Source organism: Channa argus, chromosome 3 (assembly GCF_033026475.1).
Source record: "Channa argus isolate prfri chromosome 3, Channa argus male v1.0, whole genome shotgun sequence".
Taxonomy (NCBI): domain Eukaryota; kingdom Metazoa; phylum Chordata; class Actinopteri; order Anabantiformes; family Channidae; genus Channa; species Channa argus.
In genome coordinates this window covers 1,698,568-1,721,428 of record NC_090199.1, presented here as the reverse complement: position 1 = coordinate 1,721,428, position 22,861 = coordinate 1,698,568, and the positions used below count along the sequence as shown (strand labels likewise).

The window sequence follows — 22,861 nt, the reverse complement described above, 5'->3', positions numbered from 1 at the left end:
AGCCAAAACCCCGAGGCCCTAAAACGCAGAGAGAGACAGACAGAACTGACGAGGAGAGACAGAAAAAGAGGTGTAATTTAAAACTTGGAATTAGTGTGACGCAAATTGGGGTTAGATTTCAGGAGGGCAACAAGATGGCCGTCAGCAAGAAGGTTTATAGTCCTGTTTACAGAGATTTCCTGCAAGGTTTGTGTGTGTGTCCTCAGGAGTAAAAATGCAAGTGACGAAGTAACAAAGTACAGACTGAGACAGACTGGAGAACTGTCCTTTAGGCAAAGCTCGGTGACAAACAGCCTGTTCTCATTCCGGAAGCATCACAAAGCGCCGCTCTGTCCAGTCCTTTTGTGTTACATGACCCCTTTGCATCAATGATCGACCATTGTAGTGCAGCGGAAACTCAGATGCTGCAATATTTGACGTTTAAAGTAATGACATAGAATATTAAGTGTCATAGGGAGCTGGACAACAAGACACGGGAATTCACTCTAGTGTGAGACGTTCTGCACTTTTAAGGTGACCACGACACATGTGGCACATGTGGATACCAGAGTAAGGAAGCACGTGTGTGCTGTTGTCACTGTTCACAGAGTTTTGCTTGGGGCGGGAACATGTTGGTTCAGTCTTATAAGAACTGGACTGGCTTAAGGACCCTTGGGCCGAAGGTGGTACATCACCAACGTCCCACGCTCTCCTCCACATGTTACCTTCACACTTTAATAAGGGAAATGTTTTAATATATGAACTGGCCTTTACTTTTACTAACAGAACAAATAACAGACTATGTTTAAAGTAAATAAATGATAATGACATAATAAAAAATAGAAAAGCTTTACAAACAAAAAAGAACAACTCAAATAAAATTCTGAGAGGGAATTTTCAGGGGTTCAGCATGAGTTCTACCTAAGGTTAAGTTGAAATGATTGAAGGACTTTGTGAAGTTCATTTTTTTTGAAGGCCTCAGAAATTCAACCTGTCAAATATTTTGCATTGTTTACAAAAAAGTCAACTTTGGGTCTCTGTTGTTGACACTCTGCTGCTTCCTTAGGCCCAACAGTCATGTGATATTTTGGACCAATAGCGATGTGACACATCAGAGTGTGTGGCCAGCAGCCTTTCAATCTGTAATTTAAAATAATTCCTTTTTCTGTAGGAACCATCGAAGTTTTATTCAGCATAGAAACACTGTATATATCCACACAATGCAACACCCACAGCCCACGTTGTGTATTTAAGCACATGTCCTCCGCTCGGACAATCAGGTTACGGGGAAGAAATTAACCTCATTTAACGGAGACCGTATGGATGGATGAAAAGACGAGAAGAATAAAGGAGGGAGGCGATGGCACGTATGATCATCCTAATGAATACATAAAGGCTTCTCTCGGAGCCCTCGGTGTCCCACCAGCGCCGGGGCATTATGGCGGCGGAGGCGGTGTCTTTGTTCCTCCTTGGCAGACGGGCGACGCTGAAAGCAATCTGTCCTGTAGCGGAGCTGCATCCAGCAGTCAAGCCCTGATAAGGAGACCCCCTGGCCTCCCCGCTAGTCTCTGGTTCAGCAGGCTAAGCTTCACCTTTCTAATCCCCTCCAGAGGGAAAGAAAAAAATCTTTGATTATTTGCTGACCAATAGAGCTCACACCGAGAGCAGAGGTGGCGCTTGTTTCGGGGGTTGTAGAGAAAGGTGATTGGCACATTTATTGGACCGCGTTTATCGTCTACGGTGATCTGCACGGCCGCTTAATAACGTCCCCAGGATCAAGTGCACGGGGTCATTTGCGCTACTTTGTTCAGCTCTTTTTCATTCCCTTTCTCTTTCTTCTTTTCCGTTGCTGTAAAAACAACTACTTAGACGATGGAAGCCGTCTGAAAGGAGCTAATCTCACCGTGTGGAGAGGCTCGGTTCAAAGAGTTACGAGATGCCACTTGGCTTGCAGCTACAGAAGCTACAGGACAGGAGGGCCGGTATGCTGTCCGATCCAAAATGTGACCACAAAAGGCCTAATGATGGCACACACAACCCCCCACCCCTCTCCTTCTCCAGACCCCCAAAACTCCTGCAGAAAAACCTCAACAATGCAAATGAAGCACATAGGTTTGGGCGAGATAGCAGCCGCGCTTTAAGCTATGCAAAAATATTCACAATTCCAAGCTGGAGAATGAGGAGAAAAGTAATAAGATATGAAAAGTAGGAGGAAAAAATTATTATATTTCGCCTTGCTGGCTGTAAATTTAGGCTGTCTGGAGTGTGCTGGGGATTTGTTACCGTCTATCACCTTCAGCCCCCCCCCCTTTCCTTGTATCATCTTCCTCTAATTAAAGTGTTTGTTGTCACCCTCAGATCCGGGGTGTGAAATCAAGTTAGCAGTTTATGTAAGAGCCGTGGTGAAAATCAAACACTTTGTTCATCAGAAAGACAGGGACTTCAATCACTCCGAGCTGGGATATATGTTCCCATTGTTGACTTTGCTATCTGCATGCTAAGCCAATTTTCTACTTAAGTCTCCCAGCTTTTAAAAAATGCTATTTGGTTCCCTATGTGGTCTTAATTCTTACCCCTCGCTGATAAGCACAGGCGCAGCAGGCCTGGAAAATATAGGCCCAATTATAGAGGACTTTAAATTCCAAATCATTCTTGGGAGAATGGAAAAATAATTTTAATGAAAAAGTAGAGGAAGAGATGTATTTTAAAGGCGACCAAGCTGCCCCTCCACTGTTACCTTGGGAGGTTAGATGTTTCCCAACGGCCCCCGTTGGGAGCACTGAGAGCTAACGGACACAGAGATTACAACCATTCATCGTCACCCAAGAGTTACCTGATTACACCACACAACTCATGACAACAACCTCCACAGAGCAGCATCAAGGTATCAGAATCCACCACAGAAGAAGAAAACTTCCTGAAAACTTAATGAGCAGAAACTGCGCCTCATCTGAAAGTTTTGGAAACTGGAGGCCAATTCATTTGTTGGCTTTATGCTGAAGGGGGCCAGGAACTCCTGCAGATCTGCTGCTGCAGAGGACGTGCTAAAGGACTCTCTTCTACATCTGTCTGTCCTGGTGCCTAACTATCGTTAGGGTGGGGTACAGCTCTCTGGACTGATTAAACAAGATCTCCTAGCAGTCCAACCTGCACCTTCTGAATTCAGTCTGGGGTCAGGCCACAGCGTGGGGACGCTAGATGTAAAAAATGTCCCAGGGTGGGACAGTTTTTAGTTTTTTCACCGCGCTTTAAGGCAGGACTATATTTGCTAAAACAATTAGCTTCTTGAAAGTTAGGACCAAAGAAATATCAAATTTTCAACGCACTATAGTCTGATGTCCTTTACCCATGATGCCGTGGACACTGCACGTTATTTTCTCTGTTGTCCCTTCATTAAGGTGCCAGCTGTGGTTGCTACGAGATTTGTGATGAAACCCCAAAGCCTCTATTGATATCAGTCAGCAGTGTTATTGTCCAGCTGGGTGGAGGCCCGGCCAGGTGTCGCGTCCTGCAAAGATAAATAAGCTGCCGTGGCATGGACAAGACCCTGACCGATCCTGAGACTCAGACCCCTGACCGGCTGCAGCTGCTGCCCAAACATAGAGACTTGTTTTTTGAGAGGGGGTGGGGGGGTGGGGGCAGGTGTGGCCTGATGTGGGCCCTCTGAGGTTGTGAGGCGACAGTGACCTGGCAGAGATCTAACCCCACTGTACCACCTGCCCTGACTCCCCCACTCCTCTCCCACACCCCTCGGGGGGAAACAGGATCTGGTCCAGAGGGATAACAGAGGAGGAAGAGAATCCAATTCCTTATCCAGACTGGCAACTGACTTAATTCCATTTTTGGCAGCCAGTGACCAGACTGCTGCTGCTGCTTCTCCACCGCCTGCAGCCTCCTCAGGCTGAGGAAAATATGAAGCTGGAGGAAGAAAGAAATGGAGGCAGAAATTCTCACACAGGAATCTTTTGAGCATTAAAATACTTTTTGGTAACAATTGTGCAGCTAAAACTGTCCAATTATAATTGAGTTGTAAATGTTAATAATTAGTTTGTATGTGAGAATCTTCATCAAACAGCTTCCTGATGAACTTATAACACAATTTGCTTTGGCATATGCGGCTTGTGAATTGGACGGGTTATCCAAAAATTACAGGGTCGTCGGTTTGATCCCCAGGTCCTACAGTGCTGGAAGTTGTCTTGGTCAACATCGCTGCTGATGTATTTGTCACTTGAAAGTGGACTGAAATATGGACGTGAGTATGGAAGGAGGGATACCTGCAAAATATGCATAAAAACATAGGAATAGGGGAAAGTTTCAAACATTACTCAACACGGTTATTTGCATGTTACTTTGTTATTCTGTTATTCAAACTTTCAGATGCAGTTTTACTTGGAAACATCTGGATGTAGCAGCTCAAGTAAGTAAGTGTCTAAAAAAGGTGTCTGTAAAAAATAGTGTCTGTCTTATTTGGTGAAGTTCTATGTGAGTAGCATTGATAAAGGGTAAACAGAAAAATGTTTGGATGACGTGAAAAAGAAAAGGAAGCAAAGAGGAAGAAACGAGGGAAAGAAATATTTACTTGTCATAGTTCTGAAACTTGAATGAGAAAATGAAGAAAAAAGACAGAAAGGGTTTTTGATTTAAATACAGTTGGATTCACTGCTGCTACCGTGGTCCATAAAGATCAAAACATTCATAGTTATTCAAGAAAAAAATTTATCAGAGGAAACAAAAAATACAGCAAATTGTTTAATTAAAGAGTGAACGGACACGTAGACAAGAAAAAGTCAAACGAGTCCGAGATTTAGATTAAACTAAAAATTATTTAACTTTAAAGCAGTTTGAAGATTTTTGGGTTAGAAAAACATTTGTAAAACTGATCATCGATATGGTGACAGTCATATTAAGGTGCAACAGTCCAATCTGATGGTATTTATAATCTGAATGAATGAAGCTCTGCATTTATTAACGCAGCTACAGGAACAAACTGGCCTTTACATTTAACAACATATCCTCATTATCTTCAAAGAAAATGGATTTTTATATTTAGGATGTAGGACAGAGCTTAAAGAAAGAAGGAGACACTGCTTGACCCCCCCCCCACGCCCATACACATGAGAGGGGACAGCAACAGTTCCAGTCCGATCGTCCTGTAACAGTCGACCGCTGAGTTGAGCAGATTGAAAAGGAGGAGCCGGAGCTGTGGAGCATGAAAGAGGATAGAAGAAGAAGAAGAAGACAACAGAAGAAAAGAGAATAAAAAGAAAGTGGGGGGGGGGGAGACAAGAGCAGAGGGTCAGTCTTCAAACGACCCCCCTCCTCCCCATCACTTAAGAGACACTTTGGGGGTCAAATTATTAACACTCCTACGGCCACTTTAAAGATGACAAAAGAGAGAGGGGGGGCAGTGACATTTCACCCAGTTGGTCACTCTCTACTTTAATTAGTCACTAAATTAACCCACCCCCAACACACACACACACACACACACACACACACACACACACATGCACACACTGGGGGTTGAGTGCGTTTCTAGAAGTGGATGCAAATTACATTTAGCTGAAATATTTGCAGATTTTTTTAAAGACATGTTTCATAAATCAGCTGCTCTGAAGCCATGAAAACAAAGATTCACCGACTCCTTTCACCTGCTCGTACGTCTGCAACACTGACAGTGTGAGTTCAAAGCAAAGCTTTATGCACAAGACAAATACTTAAAGTAAAAGGCCTTCAGTGCTGCACTCTTGGATGGTCATGTGACTCGGTGAGGCAGGTGAAAGCTCCTCGCTTTACTAGGATATGAGTCAGGGAAGTGACAAAACTCTACTTCAGTGAGAAAACACCGAATTTCTGTTTAAAGCATCAGCTCCTGCAGCAGGTGGTGTGTTCAAGGACACATTTTTCAGTCAGTACAACGATATCAACGCAAGTTTCCACATTTTAATACCAAAATCACTAGAATCGGTTAATGTAAATGTTTTGCAAAATGCAAAATATCTTACAAATTATGAACTATATTATGTAAATACAGTGATGTTTGATGATTTTAGTACAAAGATCTGGAGCATTTGAACTAGCAAAATTATTTACAAAACGCACAGGAAAAACTGAAAAAAGTCAAATACTTTTAAAACTTAAACTTAAAGCATAACTTTGTTTGCAAATTTGCACTTTTACTTCATACACAACTGAATATACCCATGTGGATGAGATCATACAGTTCGAAAGTATATGAACCAGGGGCAGGTCTAGAAAAATATCTGTGGCGTTTCAGGTTGAATGGGGGCAAGAGGGGCGACCATTCGGAGGTTTGGGGGAGGCCTGTGCTGTTCTGTAAGGCTACAAGATTTAAATTGATGCTGGTGAAATTGGCGATGCTCACTGGCGAATGGTGTCCCAGCATGTTCTCTGCCTGGTGGCACGTGGAGCTGTGTTCACAAAAGTCACCTGGTCATAAAGGACGACAGCAGGGAAAAGCAGGTGAATGTTGACTGGTGTTTGAAAATGCAGACAGAAACTCATTGTTAACATTCCTGAAGTCCAGATTTTGTTGCACTTTTCTAAACTGATTCCGTTTAACTGAGATCTCATCAAGATTGGCTCTCAGAACCTAACACTCTGTTTTATAATTTGCTCTTAATCGCCTTCGCTCTCTGCTAATGATAAGGCTGCAGCTCTGCTTAGACTAAAGCCCCTCATTGTGAGCCCCTAAAGCTCTTAAATAAATAAGATTAGTGAGGAAGGCGACCGCTATCAGATCTGCCTGCGATCCGCATTATACAATTGTTCCGTCTGCTCTTGTTCTGCCATCCCTCTGTCAACCGGGTCCTTCATTTAACTTGACCAAGACAAACTCAATAACATCTGTTGCTTTTGGTTTGTTTTTTGTCCATGTTTCCATTTTAGTAAAAATGGGCTGACGGAAGAGAAACAGAAAAGAAATGATTACACATTATTACACATTTCACTCTGGACCACGTTGTGCAATCGTCATCCTCATGGTGGCTCTAGGGAAAAATTACGGAATCACTAAAGACACCAGGATTCATCTTGTGGGGATCCTGGATGTATGGATGTATGTACATATGCTCCCATCCAGGGAAGACCTTTCATATTTCAGGAAGACAATGCTAAACCACATACTGCATCCATAACAACTGCATGGCTTCACAGGAGAAGAGTCCAGGTGCTGAACTGGCCTGTCTGCAGTCTAGAACCTTCACCAATAGAAAAAATTTGGTGCATAATAAAATGAAAAATCCAGCAACAAAGACCCAGAACTGTTAAGCAGCTAGAATCCTGCATCACACAAGAATGGGACAACATTCCTCTGCTAAACTCCAGCAACTGGTCTCCTCACTTCACAGATGTTTACAGACAGTTGTTAAAAGAGGAGGGGATGCTACACAATGCTGAACATCACCCTGTTCCAGCTTTTCTGAGATGTGTTGCTGCCATTGAATTCAACAGAGCTCATATTTTCCAATAAATGGTAAAATGTCTCTGTTTCAACACCTGATATGTTGTTTATGTTCAATTGTGAATAAAATGTGGGTTGGTGGGATTTGCAAATCATTGCATTGTGGTCGGATTTACATTTAACACATCGTTGCAACTTTTTTTGAATAGGGGTTGTGTTTACATTTGAGTCCTCACTCATACCAAGTATTTATACAAGTACTAAACTGTTTTGCTTCTAGAATGAGTTGACAGTAAAATTCTCATTAATCCATTGCAGTTAAGCAAATCCTGAATGTTCTTCCATCAAAACAAATATGGCTGCGACCAAAGTTTACGAAACAAAGCAACTTTCACTGAAAAGGAAAAAAAGACAAACAACGCACAGATTTAGGGTGAGATCCTGGATGGAGAAGCACTGACAACACGCACTGTAGAGTCTACAAAGGAATATGAAGGTAAAATAACCCTCAATGACAACAAAGTGAATTTCAGGTAACATATATATAAAATCCTCGATGTTGCTGATGTCAGTTGCAAATATTAAACGTTTTTAAAACACAAGTATGACTGTTAGAAACTAGATCTTTAATTAGACTTTAGCACAGCAGAGTTTGTATTCAGCTTAACTTTTGTCCTCATCTTAAATTAGCTCTAGACCACAGACATCTTTCCAACTCTGCTCACCTGTGGAGATTAACATTGTATTAGGCACAGTATTGGAAAAGTTTTACAAGTACATGTACACAAAGACAAGATCGGGCCCGATGCCTGATACTGGTATCAGCATCGGGACATCGCTACTCAAAGGAATATGCGTCGATTAATAGAGAAAAGAGCCAATAATCTACAGTAATGCAAAGGGTTTTAAACAATGATTGAATATTTTGTTTGTAAAATATAAGTGATTCATAATTATATGCTATCTCTGCACCGTGTCCCACGTCATCTGCGCTAGTTGCGCGTCATCAAATGATCGGTGCCTGAGAAGAGTTGGTAAGATGTCAGTCAGTGTTCTTATGTGACTGAAGGTTTGCATCAGCTACTAGAGGGTTTGTTGAGCTTTACCCAGACTCTTCTTCAGAAGGAAAGGAAATGATGATGGATGGTTTTTTATGCACCATTATATTTTATTTGTACATTATTTCCAGTAGGCAACGTGAAGTGTAGTTCAGGAAATGATCCTGTGACTCTTTGGATTTTAAGCTGAATTGCTTTTCACCCAACAAGCTGACGTAGGGCAGCGGTAAAACAACATCCCTGGAGTCTGGGGTCAGTCAGAGTCTCTCTCCGCCTGCTGCTCTGCGGCTTCTTTGAAACGTCACTGTTTGTTTACGCTAGACTGACTTTAATCCCAGGGTTTCTTGAGTTGCATGGGCCTGTCAGTCAAAGTGGTGACAGCAGCACCGAAGGGCACCTCAAACAGCCTGCGCCCAAACACATGCACTGACTCGTTACTGAAGCACCAGAAGCAAAGTCGATCGCAAACAAACCCTGTGTGAAGCTCAATTAGCCAAACACCTTCAGAGCGATTGGAATGACGGAGAAGACGTTTGTGATGTCATTTATAACACAAGGTGCTGCTAAGGAATTATCGAAATGGAAACCTGCAGATAAGTTTGAATTCTTACTGTTTCACTCAGTTCGAAGGTATTAGATTTTTATCTGCATAATTTGTGGAGGTTTGGTCTTTGTTGCTGTATTGTAGTTGTCTTAGGTTGTAAGTGGTTGTCATGTCAGGACGATTATTGGCGATGAATACCAACTGCTGCTTCTGCTCAGGTCTCCTCATGTGGCACCCGAACACTGCAAAGATGCCAGTCAATGGAGACGTAGTGCTTCCAAAGACCTGGGACCTCCTACATACAAACTGCTCTCCGCTAATCTAAGGTTTGTCCGATGAGTACGAAAAAAATTGTGCTGGCGTTGTTAATGCCAGGGTCCCAGTCCGAGGAGTCATAGACAGACTGACCCCCATTTAGCTGAGAAGCTGCAGCTGAGACTCCGACTAGTGCTGACAGTGTGGGCCACACCACAAAAACTATGCTGCTCATTGAAAGCCTGACTTCAGACAAAGACCAACTGTTTGCTTGGTGTGGTCCTAAATCTTTTGGGGAATGAATCCATCAGGAGAAATAATTGTGATCACGGTTAAAAGATTAGCTGGTAAATTATAAGATACAAGTCTCTTGAAAGCAATGCAGTTCTGTACGTACTGAATCATCATTATAATAACTGATAACTGCCAAATCAGACGGTTTTTGCTCAGACCACCTCACATCCACACTTTGTGTTATGTTTTGGAGAATAAAGTGAGGCTGTGGTGGTGGATGGGCATGTAGCAGTTATGTTCCATATTGTTGACAAAAACAAATCAGGAAAAAAATGCATGAATGGAACAAAGTCCTGAATTTTGCAGAAATGTTCAATATTAACATTCTTGTTTGCCACTTATACCGTTACAGAAGCCCCATTTTGAGAATTATTGGTAAATAAAGAGACGTTGTTGCCCTAAAAGTCGAGTCAAAGACTCCCAGTTTTTAACTTTTCCAGTGACAAATGCTAACTGTTCCTCCAAAGTCTGTCAACAATTGGATTGTTTCTGTGTAAAATCTGAAAATAGTAAGTGCAACTTCTGAGCCCTTCTTGCTTCACTTAGCCTTCTCCAGATTTAGGTGGTCCGTCACCAGCGAACTGGAATTTAGTCCATGCTGAAATGATATTGATGTGAAGCATTTAGCAGAAAAATCAGCCACCAGAGATGGAATCAAATCACACTGATGTGTTTCTATTGTTTGTATGAAGTCACACATCAAACGTTCAGGACCAGTTTTCCCATTAGCACTGAAATAGACCTGGATCACAGCTCAGCAGAAACAAATTCCTCTCTGGCACTCCAAAGCTCAACTTAATGGGGATTCCCTGGAAGGCACCGGCTCTCTTCTTTCTTTTTTTTTTTTTTTTTCCCCCTCTGCAGCTTCTTTAAGTGTTAATCCTTGGGAAACTTCCACCCATAGTGGCTTGTTTGAAGCAAGCCAGTGGCTATCCGTCTAAGTATGGCCCCCAGTCATCTGAATCATTAGATTAGGCTTAGGCACGGCCCCGACAAAGAGATTCTCTATCGCCGTTTGTTTCGAGGAGAGGCCCCGTTCCAGCCAGCACTGCCTGGGAAGTAAGAGGCACTCGGTAAGGAAATACATCAAATGTAGGAACGCCAAAATAAGATGCACTGTAGTCCTGCAGAGTCTGTAAAGCATCAACACCGGGTTGAAGAAGAGCCAGAGGGCGCCGACAACTGCAGTTTACAGGGTTCTAAAGCGCTGATTGTTGTCCTGACGACAAAGACACTTTTACAGTTAATATCAGATTATTTTTTATTAATGGAAAAAAGAACATAATGAGCATGAATTAATGCTTTTGTAGTACATTTAGGTGAAATTCAATACATACACTGATTTCCCTAATTTCAACCTAGAGGACGTCCCACTGTTACATACGTAGATGTAAGAGTAAAAAATATTCTATTTCATTTTTTTATTAAATTCATTTAAATAAATGTTACAAAAATAAAAGCACAGAACTATTACAGCAAATAAAAAGACATATTCCATCACTTTTTAATAAAATAGTAAAATGTGTTGAAATGAGCTGAAATGAGCTGCAAGTGACAAAGAAATCACAGCATGTTTGTGACAAATGTGATAACTTGCTGCGTTTTTAGTTTTTCAGTGATTTATCGTGACTGGGTTGATGAAAATGTGCTGTGTGGATGTAAATGGATACACAGCAAGTTAAGCTTATAGGCTTAGTCCACACAAACACGGGTGTTTTTTTCACGCACTGTTTTAAAAATATGGTCATTGTCCACATGAAAACGCAAAAACACATTGTCGAAAGCAAAACAAATTCACACGCGGCTTTACAGCCGTGAGGCCGTGTTGGCTGGTTGGAAGCTTGAAATGTAACAGTTATGACGCCTGGGTCTCGTCCAAAACTGGAACCTTCGGTGGCTTGTGACCTGCATATTGTGAAGCACATATATGTAAATGGCATCAAACTTTGATCTGCTTTCCATATATCCAAATATTTTTCTGCTTCTAGCTGAAAAATGGCCCCTGATGACGTCATTGTGAATAGTTTTTCAATTCAGATCACATTGGTGATGCTACAAATGAAGTAGTCTCCTGTTGAACTGCTCTTCCAGAAAGTCCTCACGATGACATCATCTGCTCTGTTGATAATGAAAAACTCATTGTTGTCATCTGGAGGTGAATTTTTGGCTGAAAACTGAAAAATATTTTAATATAAAGAAGAGAATGGCAGGTTTTAAAACCATTAATATACATGTACAACCCAAACTAGAACCACTGGAAACTGGTTGAAAATCGGTGAACTCTGCCTTTAAGTTGCCTTATGTTTTCAGTTTTCAGTCCACTAAACAAACTGTTTTACTGTTTCTGTTCTAATGAAGACATGTTGACGTGCTATAACATTATGCCCGACATAATAAAAGCTATTCAAGTAGAATATGTTCCCAGAAATATTGACACTTGTGTTGGTCAACCTCAAAGCAAATTCAAGTAGAAGCATCAAAAGAGGAAACTTTTTCCCCTGTAACTGCTCTGATAATCACACGCTTTATAAACTGAAAGCGTTAAACTCAAAAGTTTTGAGAACATAAAGACTTGAATTTCCGTTCGGCCCAAAACGTTGCTGGAATGTGAACCGTACTCACTTCAAAGAGTCGAGTTTTGTCTCGTGCAGCATCTAATCTTCCTCCTTTGAAGACGAGTGTTATTGTCTTCCCAGTCGCTGACAGCCCCGATAGGAATATTCATGTTGGTGGAGGAGGTGTGTGTGTGTGTGTGTGTGTGTGTCTAGATCAGCTTCTTAAACAGCCGAGGAGCCATTTTGTGCTGAAGGAGTCCCGGACATGTCAGGGCTGTTGACAGTCTGTGCTCGGGATTAGTTGGCCAGCGGCGAGACAATCCCTAATCCCTCACTGCATCGTAATCTATTTACCCGCCACGCTAAAGGGATTTCCATACGAAACTAAACACACAGAGATGCTGGAAGTGTTCAAAATCATAACTCATCATTTGGCTTCTTACCCACTTCTTCAGCAAGTTTATTTTATTCTTTTCCCTCTTACTGATGCAGCACGGCTGTGTTAGTTCGTCTCACAGTGGAAAGAGGAGAATTGGTTCATATCAAATTAAAATGTCTTAAAATGCAAGTTTACATTTTGGAAACAATGACCTGCTAATAAATATTGAAGGGTTCCTTCAATAGGTCTCTAATCACAAAACGTGCACAGGATGGTGGACACCTTCCATCGAACTCTGACTCCATCTCAACAGGTGAAGTGACGCCCAGAATTGTGTTCAGCTCGATCAGCAGGTTGCACACAAAGTCCAGGATCTACAACTGCAATTCAAACAAAGTCGGGACATTGAGTGAAATGTAAATAAATGCAATGATTTGCAAATCTCATAAATCTGTATTTTATTCACAATAGAACATAAACAACATATCAGATGTTGAAACTGAGACATTTTACCATTTCATGGAAAATGGAGGAGCATTTGACAACTAATGAGGTTATTTGGAAACAGGTCAGTAACATGACTGGGTATAAAAGGAGCATTTCAGAGAAGCAGAGCCTCAAATGTAAAGATGGTTCCCACAGTGAGAAACTCTGTCTAGAAATGGTGGAACAATTTCAGAAAAAAATGTGAAGACTTTAAAGATCCCACAATCTGCAGTACATAATATCATCAAAAGGTTCAGACAATCAGTAGGAATATCTGTGTTAATGGACAACGCTGAAGGTCAAAACTGGATGCATGTGATCTTCAGGCCCTCAGGCAGCACTGCATTAAAAACAGGCCTGATTGTCAACTTGACATCACTGCATGGACTCAGGAACACTTCCAGAAACCACTGTCTGTGAACACAGTTCACTGTACAATCCACAAATGTAAGTTAAAGCTGGATCATGCAAAGAAGAAGCCATATGTGAACATGATCCAGAAACACCATCGTGTTGTTCTGAGGCGAAATGGAAAACTGTCCTGTGGTCAGAGGAATCAAAATTAGAAATTCTTTTTGTAAACCATGGACACCGTCTCCTGCGGACTAAAAAGCACAGGGACCATCCAGCTTATTATCAGCGGATAGTTCAAAGCCTGCATCTCTAATGGTGTAGTGGTGCATTAGTGTCTATGACGTGAGCAGCTTACACATCTGGAAAGACGATCAATGCTGTAAAGTACATAGAGGTTTTAGAGCAACATATGCTCCCATCCAGACAACGTCTCTTTCAGGGAAGGTCTTTCATATTTCAGCAAGACAATGCTAAACCACATACTGCATCCATCACAACTGCATGGCTTTACAGGAGAAGAGTCTGGGTGCTGAACTGGGCTGTCTGCACTCCAGACCTTAGAATAGAAAACTTTTGGAGCATCATAAAACAAAAAATCCAGCAAGAACGGCCCAGGACTGCTGAGCATCTAGAATCCTGCATCAGACAGGAATGGGACAACAGTCCTCTCCTAAACTCTAGAAACTGGTCTCCTCACTTCCCAGACATTAACAGTCAGTTGTTAAAAGAAGAACGGATGCTACACAATGATGAACATCACCCAGTTCCAACTTTTTTGAGATGTGTTGCTGCTATTAAATTCAACAGAGCTATTATTTTCCATGAAATGGTAAAATGTCTCAGTTTCAACATCTGATATGTTGTTTATGTTGTATTGGGAATAAAATGTGAGTTGGTGAGATTTGAAAATCATTGTATTCTGATTTTATTTTCATTTTGAACAACTTTTTTTGAATCGGGGGTTGTAGTCCCCACTGTGAATCACCTAATTTGAGGCCACAGAGCTGCCTCGTCAGGACAATGATGTCCTCTGAAGCCCAGTCATGTCAGCCCCGAGAAGTCAGAATATTCTTTCAGAGGCCTCCTGACATGATAATAATGACATACAGCATAGCTGCAAAGACAAGGGGAGGCCATTCTCTAAAATAAGCTATCGAATCAGAAAATGAGTTTGTCCTAATGTGTTAAGTCCTGGCTCGTGTTTGCATGAAGAAACAACGCACACCGTTAGAGCCCAGCAGGACATGCAGCCCGGGCGCCATGTTTACCTAAAACTGTTTGTCCAGCTGGTAGAGGGATGCCACGAGGAAGCGAGATGGCTGTTAATTAAAATCGTGATTTGTCCCTTTTTCTGTTGGATCAAATGGGGACATTACTGTCGACACGGCCAAACAAACAGCAGGGAAGCCAGTGTACATGTTTGCTAACCTGCTGGACTGCGAGTCCAACCACAGCAGGGGTGGGGGGGTTGATGATTGATGTGCTGTCTTTACCTTCTGGGTGCCTTGGTTTGCTTTATACAGCTGATTAAAGCTTATTCGCTCAGTTTCTGACCATCTCCTGCGCAATCAAGCTGCATACCTGGAAAAGGTAGGATGGACTTTGTCGTTTCACATGTTGTTTAACATGTTTTAATGAATAACGTGAAGGTATATGACACCTGAATTACAGCCAATGTGATATTTAACTTTTAAATTATGATTATTTGGCATTAGGACAATCCTAAGTCTGTATCACAGTTTCCTGTCACATTCACAGGCAACATCCAAACCACGCAGCAGATCAGAGGAGCCTCACCGATTACTCTGAACAGCCATTTTAATGGTTTTGATGCTAAAGAGGCGCGTGAGCAGGAAACTCTCGATCGGGTCATTTTGAGAGATAATGGTATTTAAATGGGAGAACTTGAAAAGGATGTGAATGCAGGAAAAGAAGCAACCAACAAATGTTTGGTTGCTGCTAAATGTTTGCACCATGAATCCAGTTTTAGACATGGTCTAACATCCCACATGGTTTCTGCACATTTTTAATTTCTCAGCTGCTCCGACAGGGTTCACAGAACCATCTTCCCATAAAAGAACACCAGGTAGGTCAGATTACTGTGGCCTGCTGTTACATTGGTTGGGCCTCCCACAATAATGATGATGACAGGAGGAAGAAGTCAGCTGACGTATTAAAAACATATACAGTTAAACTGCCATCACACAAGACATTGTGACGAACTGAATTACAGTTTCTGTTTACATATAAAACAATGCGTCGGTTCAAATAAATGTCCCAAAGTTTTCCCACAAAGATCAAGATGTTGCAGCACAACATCCATTTTGTGGTTTAGAGAAAAGTTGTTGTCTGGGTTATTAGAGAAAAATGACACACACACACACACACACACACACACACACACACACACACACACACACACACACACACACACACACACACACACACACACACACACACACACACACACACACACACACACACACACACACACACACACACACACACACACACACACACACACACACACACACACACACACACACACACACACACACACACACACACACACACACACGTCATTGACTTCAGACAAAACCACGTTTCTCTAACTTTAATCAAAGTACTTTTGTTGTCTAAACTTAAGCAGACACAGAACTTTGGATTTAAACTCTGATCCGTTTCCTGCGCTTTGTACGTTTACCTCCATCCACCTCCACAGCTTCTACATCTAGCACATTATTTTCCTGATAAAAATTGTAATCTCATCTACAGTTTTTTTTATTCAGGCTGCATAAACAGTGACCAACGCGTCTTAGAAGAGGACCTGTTGGTCGACACCAATAAATTACCCGTGAATCAAAATGAAACAAGTCACAAGTTGCTGTCTTTCTTTGGGTTTAACAGCTGTTATTGTGTCATTCTTCTAAACTAGACGCTAAATACTCTAAACTCTGAAGTTGGAAACTGTTGAAGAGACAACACTAGTGAACTCATTGAACTTGAATCAGAAATAAACTTTTTTGGTTTTAACAAGACTTTATTATAAAGACACGAATGTACATCTTTCAAATTTCAATGCAATACTGTCATTGCGTGTCTGATTCACATTTTTTTTTTTTATTATTTTCTTTCCTCTGCAAAGAACAAATAGCAAAATCATTGACCTTATAAACAAGTGCTGCAACTCTATCTCCAAATTACAACACCCACAGTCTGGACGGTGAGTCTCTGAACAAAATTCAAGTTTGAAACGTCAGTTAGAAATGAACATCAGTAACCTGAAAATCATAGCAGCGTTCTGTTTTTCATTTTAAAGTCATTGTTAAAAGTTGGTTTTTTTTCTTTGAAGAGTAATCCCCACCAAGTTGAAATTCAATCCCAAGGCTCCACAATTTTGCAGGTTGCATGTAAATTTTACAATTGAAGTTCTTCAGAAAAATGGGGTCAGTTTCTCGGGAGTTCTGACGTACAAAAATAATCCTGGATAAGTTGAGTTGCTCAGCCGGACCTGAGGCCTTCTGCTTAGGTTTCAGACATCGGTGCTTCTGTTCAGTCTGTTTACAGATAAACTTTTTAAAATTGTCTGTACTCTTACTTTAGAGGATCTTCAAAAATGAACCACCAACAAAAAAATTAATACTTCTTTGAAAGCACAGAAGAAGAGAAATACAGGAAGTCACAGCACTTGGAAACGCCACGAGGCCTGGTCTTTGTAGTCCAAACAGTCGGAGGTGTTGAAGTTGAGCTTCCAGGCTGGAGCTGCTGCCTGCTCTTTGTAATCCAGACAGTCCGTGGAGTTGAACGCGAGGCCGGGCGTGCCGTACGCCTGGTGGTGGTGTGGCGGGTGGTGGTGATGGTGGTGGTGACCTGACGTCTGGCCGATGTGGTGGTGAGGATGTCCCGACATGGAGCTGCCCGTCATGGGGCTGAGCTGGTGTGGGTGGTGCGGGTGGTGATGGGAGTGCATGGGCGCCAGGTAGGAACCGCACTCCACGCCGCTGAAGTAGGAGCCCGACGTGGAGGCCGGGTAGCCCTGGCCATACGCCACTGCTGTCTGGCTGTATGACACCGGGTAGGAGGGCGTCCCCCCAGTGGCCGAGGAGGACACAGAGCGCTGCATGCAGGAGGCGCTGGTGGGGGCAGCAGGGTCTGGCAGTGTGGCCGGGGCTGGGGCTGGAGAGATAGGCGCCGGGCTCCAGATGGACGACACCGGGGCGGTGACGGAGGTAGAGGTGCTGATCAGACTGGGTCCACCAAGTCCAGAGGAGAGGGAAGAGGAGGAAGAGGAGGAGGAGGAAGAAGAGGAGGTGGAGGTGCTGGACACCACGGGCGGCGTAAACTGCCCGCTGCTCTCTGAACCAGTGCTCTCTCTGGTTGGAGACGACTTCTTCTTCATTGGTTTCACCTTGGCGCTGTTGCTGCTCTGCTGCTGCTGCCGACATTTTGCCCGTCTGTTCTTAAACCAGACCTAAAAAAAACGGGACAGGTCAAAGGTCATCCTCACAGAAATAAAAAAACTAGTCCAAGCTAGAGATAAACAGGTTCAGCTGCTGATTCTCTGACCTTTGACCTTTACTTTTAGCTCTTTGTGAGGACCGACAGTTTGTTCTCTCGGGAGTGAGAGCAATAAAAAGTTTAATATGCAGAAATGGGAGTTTTGTTACGTTGGCATGAATCACAGAAAATAATGAAAACAAAACACATTATCTCAATGTTCATTTTTCCTTTTTATATCCGTCGTCTATATTTAGTATATATACACATCGACTTTAGTGCAACAGGTCAATGACATTCACTCGTATTTAGTGCATCAAAGAAGTCAACTTTAAAGCTGCTCAACAACATGTTATGAGATTTGAGACGTCACCGTGGACAGTTAAGCAGCAATAAACACAGAGACGCGTATGTGCAAACCTGGAGTAATAAAGACTGCGTGCTTGGCTGGATGCAAGAAGAGCTTTGGAAAATTAGACTTATTAAATTTTTTTCCTCCTGCCGCACGGCAATTTTAGGAGCTTTTGACTAACTTGTTTTTGTGTAAGGGTGAGAAAGGCCAGTGGAAAACGTGCAGTAACGTCTCCCAATGCAACCAGAACGACGATGAAACACTTGTTCAACTAAATCACTAACAGTAAAACGGCGCCATAATCTCAGGGGTTAATGTTGTTATTTTTTGGTATTATATTTTGTTACAATGACACTGAAATGTTTGCTACATTGATGAAAATGAAGCCTGAAATATAACTGACACAGTATTACATGTTATACTTTATACATTTTCAGTAACCCAAACTAAACAGTGTAACATTTTATTAAATTACAATTATTTAACACTATTAGTGTTTATAATGATCACACTGTGTTTAAGTAGTTAGAGTAGCTTTGCAGGAAGTAAAAACTTCCACAAATTTGCACACACTTAGCCATAAATGCAGCTTTAGGCCCTGCAGAAGGCTGCTGAAGCCTGGGAATGAAAAGCTCGCACAGAATCATCTGGTCCTTCACTTTGCCAGAGCACAGTCAAATTCTTGTCTTCGATTAAAGACGTGTCTCTACCTGAGCAATTAAAGCTTTTCTCCCGCCTCCTCCTCCCTTACACACATGCTGATGCAGAAAGGCCTCAGGTTGGGAACAGAAAGTGGCACCAAAGCTTTAAACCCTGGACTCTGTTAAACTCCCGGAAAACACAGTAAATTATCGAAATTTAAGCTCAGTGTACTTCCTGCTGTGACCATCTAAAACTTGGAAACTTTTCTTTGGCACAATCTGTGAGAAAACAATACTCAGTTGTTCCAAAAGTATTTACGAAGTGAATTTAAAACGCGCTGATCCACAAACCAGCTTGGCTGACTTTCTGACCTGGACTCTGGACTCGGGCAGGTTGATTTTCAGCGCCACCTCCTCTCTCATGAAGATGTCCGGGTAGCGCGTCTTGGCAAACAGCGACTCCAGGATGTCCAGCTGCGTCCGTGTGAAAGTAGTCCGCTCCCTGCGCTGCTTCCGCGGGTTGGCTGAAAGAAAAAAGGTCTGATGTCACCAGCAGTAACTCTGTCCCACCACGACCAGAGGCCGGGTTGGTGTTTCCCCTGAAGTTAGAAACTAAATCCACGTCGCTCGGAGTAAATGCAGCTTTTCACAATTTCGCATTTTAATCCTCGTCGTGTTTTCATTTTGTTTTATAATGATGATTATTGGCTTTGCGCAAGTCACATTTCTAGTTTGTAAAACATTTTAGATGAAAAGAAATTATAATAATTTGACATGAAGAGTTAAATCATCAACACGAAAACTAATGATAGACTAATTCAAATTTCAGTATATGTTTTGGAAATATTACACAAATATGAACAAAAATAAACTAATTACAGAGACCGAATTTAAATACACACTGGAATCTAATTCGACCCTTTTAAAAAAAGTTTTAAGTTAAAGCTCTATGTCCACGTCAAGGTCCCCGTAAAATCATAACTAAATAACATTAACAATAATCTCAGTGACTGTTGTTTTGTGCTGCACAAACATAATAAATATATAATATGCACCGCAGCAGAAACCGCAGAGAATTTTCAAACTTTTAAGCACGAGCCAAAGTAACGAAAAAAGTGAGCTCATTATTTCAATAAATCTGTATTTAGGAGTACGAGTATGTCCGGGGCTTGATCCGTACCCGGGTACCCGACGGACGGGTGCAGCAGGTCCATGGCAGCTCCGCTCAGCCCCAGTCCGTTCATCCCGTACGGGGCCTGCTTGAGATAAGACATCATGCTAGAAGCACGGAGGGGAGACCGGAGTCTGGACGGACAGAAAGGGCGCAGGTCTGCCGGCGATCCGGTGTCTATAGGTCGGATCCTGAAAGACACACACGTCCTGGTGAGTCGAACAAAAATAATATTTAGGCCAAGCTGGAAACACACTGATTATTTACAGCGAAATTAAACCTAAATCTAGGTTTTAAAAAGAATAAAACACCATTTTCCGTTAATGGTGTAATCTGTCGTTTATTACCTGTTACTTTCAACACCTGTAAAATATACAAAGTAGCCTGAGCCGGAAAAGGTAAACGGTGCTTTCTCATTTTGCATTTTAGCCATTTCACAAACAAAGTCATATCACAACATCCCGAATTGAAATGGCCTCGGTAATAATTCTAAAACAATTCTGCAACTGATCCAACATTTGATGCCTGATTAAATGTTACTTGTCTTAATGAGCAAATATGGAAAAAGAAAAACTGCGTTTTATTTTGTGGAAAACGGACAAACACCGTTTTTACTTACAAGTAAAACTAACTTCTAGGCTCTACAATGTAAGAATGAGTCATTGTGCATCGGTGATATTCAGCCAGAGAATGTGAAGTTTAGAGGTAATTTTTTTAAAAAAAGGGACAAAGTGTGACACCAGGTTTTAACTTTACCTGTAGACCGTGGCCGGAAATGGGCTCAGTTTGGTGCCAGTCTCAGAAGTTTAAATAATTAGGGATTTAAATATCCACATGTTTAGTCTGATCACAGGAAAATAAAAGAGACTTTTCTCTGGAGCAGCAGCAGTTATCCGTTATCACTCACATCTTCGTCACCCTTTTAATTAATTTAGCGGCTCACAATTAAAGAGACCTGTGAGGACACGTTTAAGCCACAGGCCACCTGAGACTTTTCCCACCTCCAGATTTCTCTGCTGTTATTTACATGTGTGTATTCATAGAAAGAGGAACTTTTTTAACTTCACACTTTGCCAAAAACAAAATATGCTGGAGTTCACTGTACGGTTATTTAACTTTTTCGCTTATTTACCCCTGAGCTTTTCACAATAATAATAATAATATTATATATTAATATTAGTTTGTTATGGAATTTATTTTACTTTTTAAATTATGTTATTATTTTTTTAGACCACAAGGAGTTTTTTTTAAGTTTAATGTATTCTTTCCTAAGACCTTATTTATTCCCATCGTGGGGACTATGCTTTTTAGAGGCCTTGGAAAACGACACAAAATAATGTGTAATGTTTGATGTTTAAAACAAGTCTTTGACTTGAAACTTTGACTTGAAGAACTGAGGAAAGAGTTAGGAAATGTGTGGAATTCGATGAGCCCGAAACATGTAGCCTGAAATACTAACACAACCTATTTTCACCATCAAAGTTCATATGCAAAAATAAACTTGCTTTTGCAGAAATCGACACATTAGCTGCAGCTTTCTTCCCCTGTTGGTATTAGTGTTAGACTGTATGCAGCTAAACATTTCCATAATCCACTGGGGTCCTTTTAGCAGGTAAATGCTCACATTTGGGGCCAACAGCAGCACTCTCTGCCCTGAAAGGAGCCGCGGGCCTCCTGACGGATCTGAACTGAAGCGTTAACACCCCAAATAAAGCCGGACTTATTTCCATAACCACAGGAAGGAGGCCAATCACGCAAAATAAATGCGTCAAAACTGTGTGCAAATGAAGTCCATTACAATTTAGATTAGATCTACAGGGCGACAATTAGCAGAGAGGCTCTTATCAGCAAGAGTAAGCGGACAGGACACTGCGGGCTGAACCGAGCCCTCGGGAAAACAACCAAATACAGAGCCACATAATTGATAAGTTACACACATGATATACACTTTAAGACATCAGCAAGCCATCGTACGGTATTTTAAAATATTGTTAATTTAACAAGTACTTATTTTGTAATTTATATTTATTTTAAATACATTAAACTACGGCCTCCTTTTACAAACTTCCAAAATAGGCCACTGTGAATAAGCACCAGGTATGAGTTAATAATCACAAATAAGCGTATTAAATATGTATTAATGTAGACCACAGAGGACAGAGCCCGTTAGGATGAATTAGACTCATAATTATCAAAGAATTAAACCAGGTAAGGTCTCACCTTTTTGGCCTCCCTCTTTAAAAGATCCTGTTAAAGTCAAACCAGAGTGATCCAGAGTTTGAGAAATATCCACATGGAGCAAAGTTTATTCTATTTTCTCTCAGAAAGTTCCGTTCACAACTCAAGACAATTAATATTTCACCGTAGAAAAATGAAACCGTGAACCCGCGGTGCTTCTGTCTCCAGCCGCTGTTGACGGATGGAGATTGATGCTCGTCTCCGAGGCCCGAGCCTCTATGAGTCTAGTAAGCACGCGGGGTCTGAGCTCTCCGAGCCAATCACAGCGCCCCGGGACGTCACGGGGCGACGGCGACGGCCAATCACAAGGCGAAACGCCCGCCCTCTTCGCATGGAACGCGCACCACGTGACGCGAGCGAAAAGTTTGTGTCCGAAAGTTGGAGAAGGCTCGTTGGGCTGCCATGACAGTCCGGAAGGTAACGAGTGAACTATTTCAAATAAGCTTTATACTTTTATTAGCACAGACATTTAGCCACATGTTCACAGGCACGAGGACAAGTATAGACCCCGTTTAAGTTCTTCCTGCTGCATTAAAACAAAAAGTTAGCTGGAGACAGTTAGCATTTAATGTGGCTGAAAGCAAACACGATTACTACTAGAATTATGGGTTTGTGTGTTTTTTAAAGTCCATAAA

At 41.9% G+C, this 22,861-nt stretch overlaps 1 protein-coding gene across 2 annotated transcripts; it reads right to left on the bottom strand.

Moving 5' to 3' along the window:
* Positions 1-16,347: 16,347 nt before the first annotated feature.
* Positions 16,348-22,414, bottom strand: LOC137124486 (homeobox protein OTX1 B-like). 2 transcript variants are annotated; one of them, XM_067499559.1, is made up of 4 exons: positions 22,209-22,414; positions 19,998-20,197; positions 19,190-19,341; positions 16,348-17,798 (listed from the first exon to the last, which is right to left on the bottom strand). In XM_067499559.1, the coding sequence occupies exons 2-4, from the start codon at positions 20,092-20,094 to the stop codon at positions 17,007-17,009; spliced, it is 1,041 nt and encodes a 346-aa protein (XP_067355660.1). In that variant the 5' UTR covers positions 20,095-20,197; positions 22,209-22,414; the 3' UTR covers positions 16,348-17,006. The 2 variants fall into 2 exon arrangements, with proteins under 2 accessions (XP_067355660.1, XP_067355659.1); XM_067499558.1 differs by having other exon boundaries at positions 16,352-17,798; positions 19,998-20,179.
* Between the last annotated feature and the right edge of the window lie 447 nt (positions 22,415-22,861).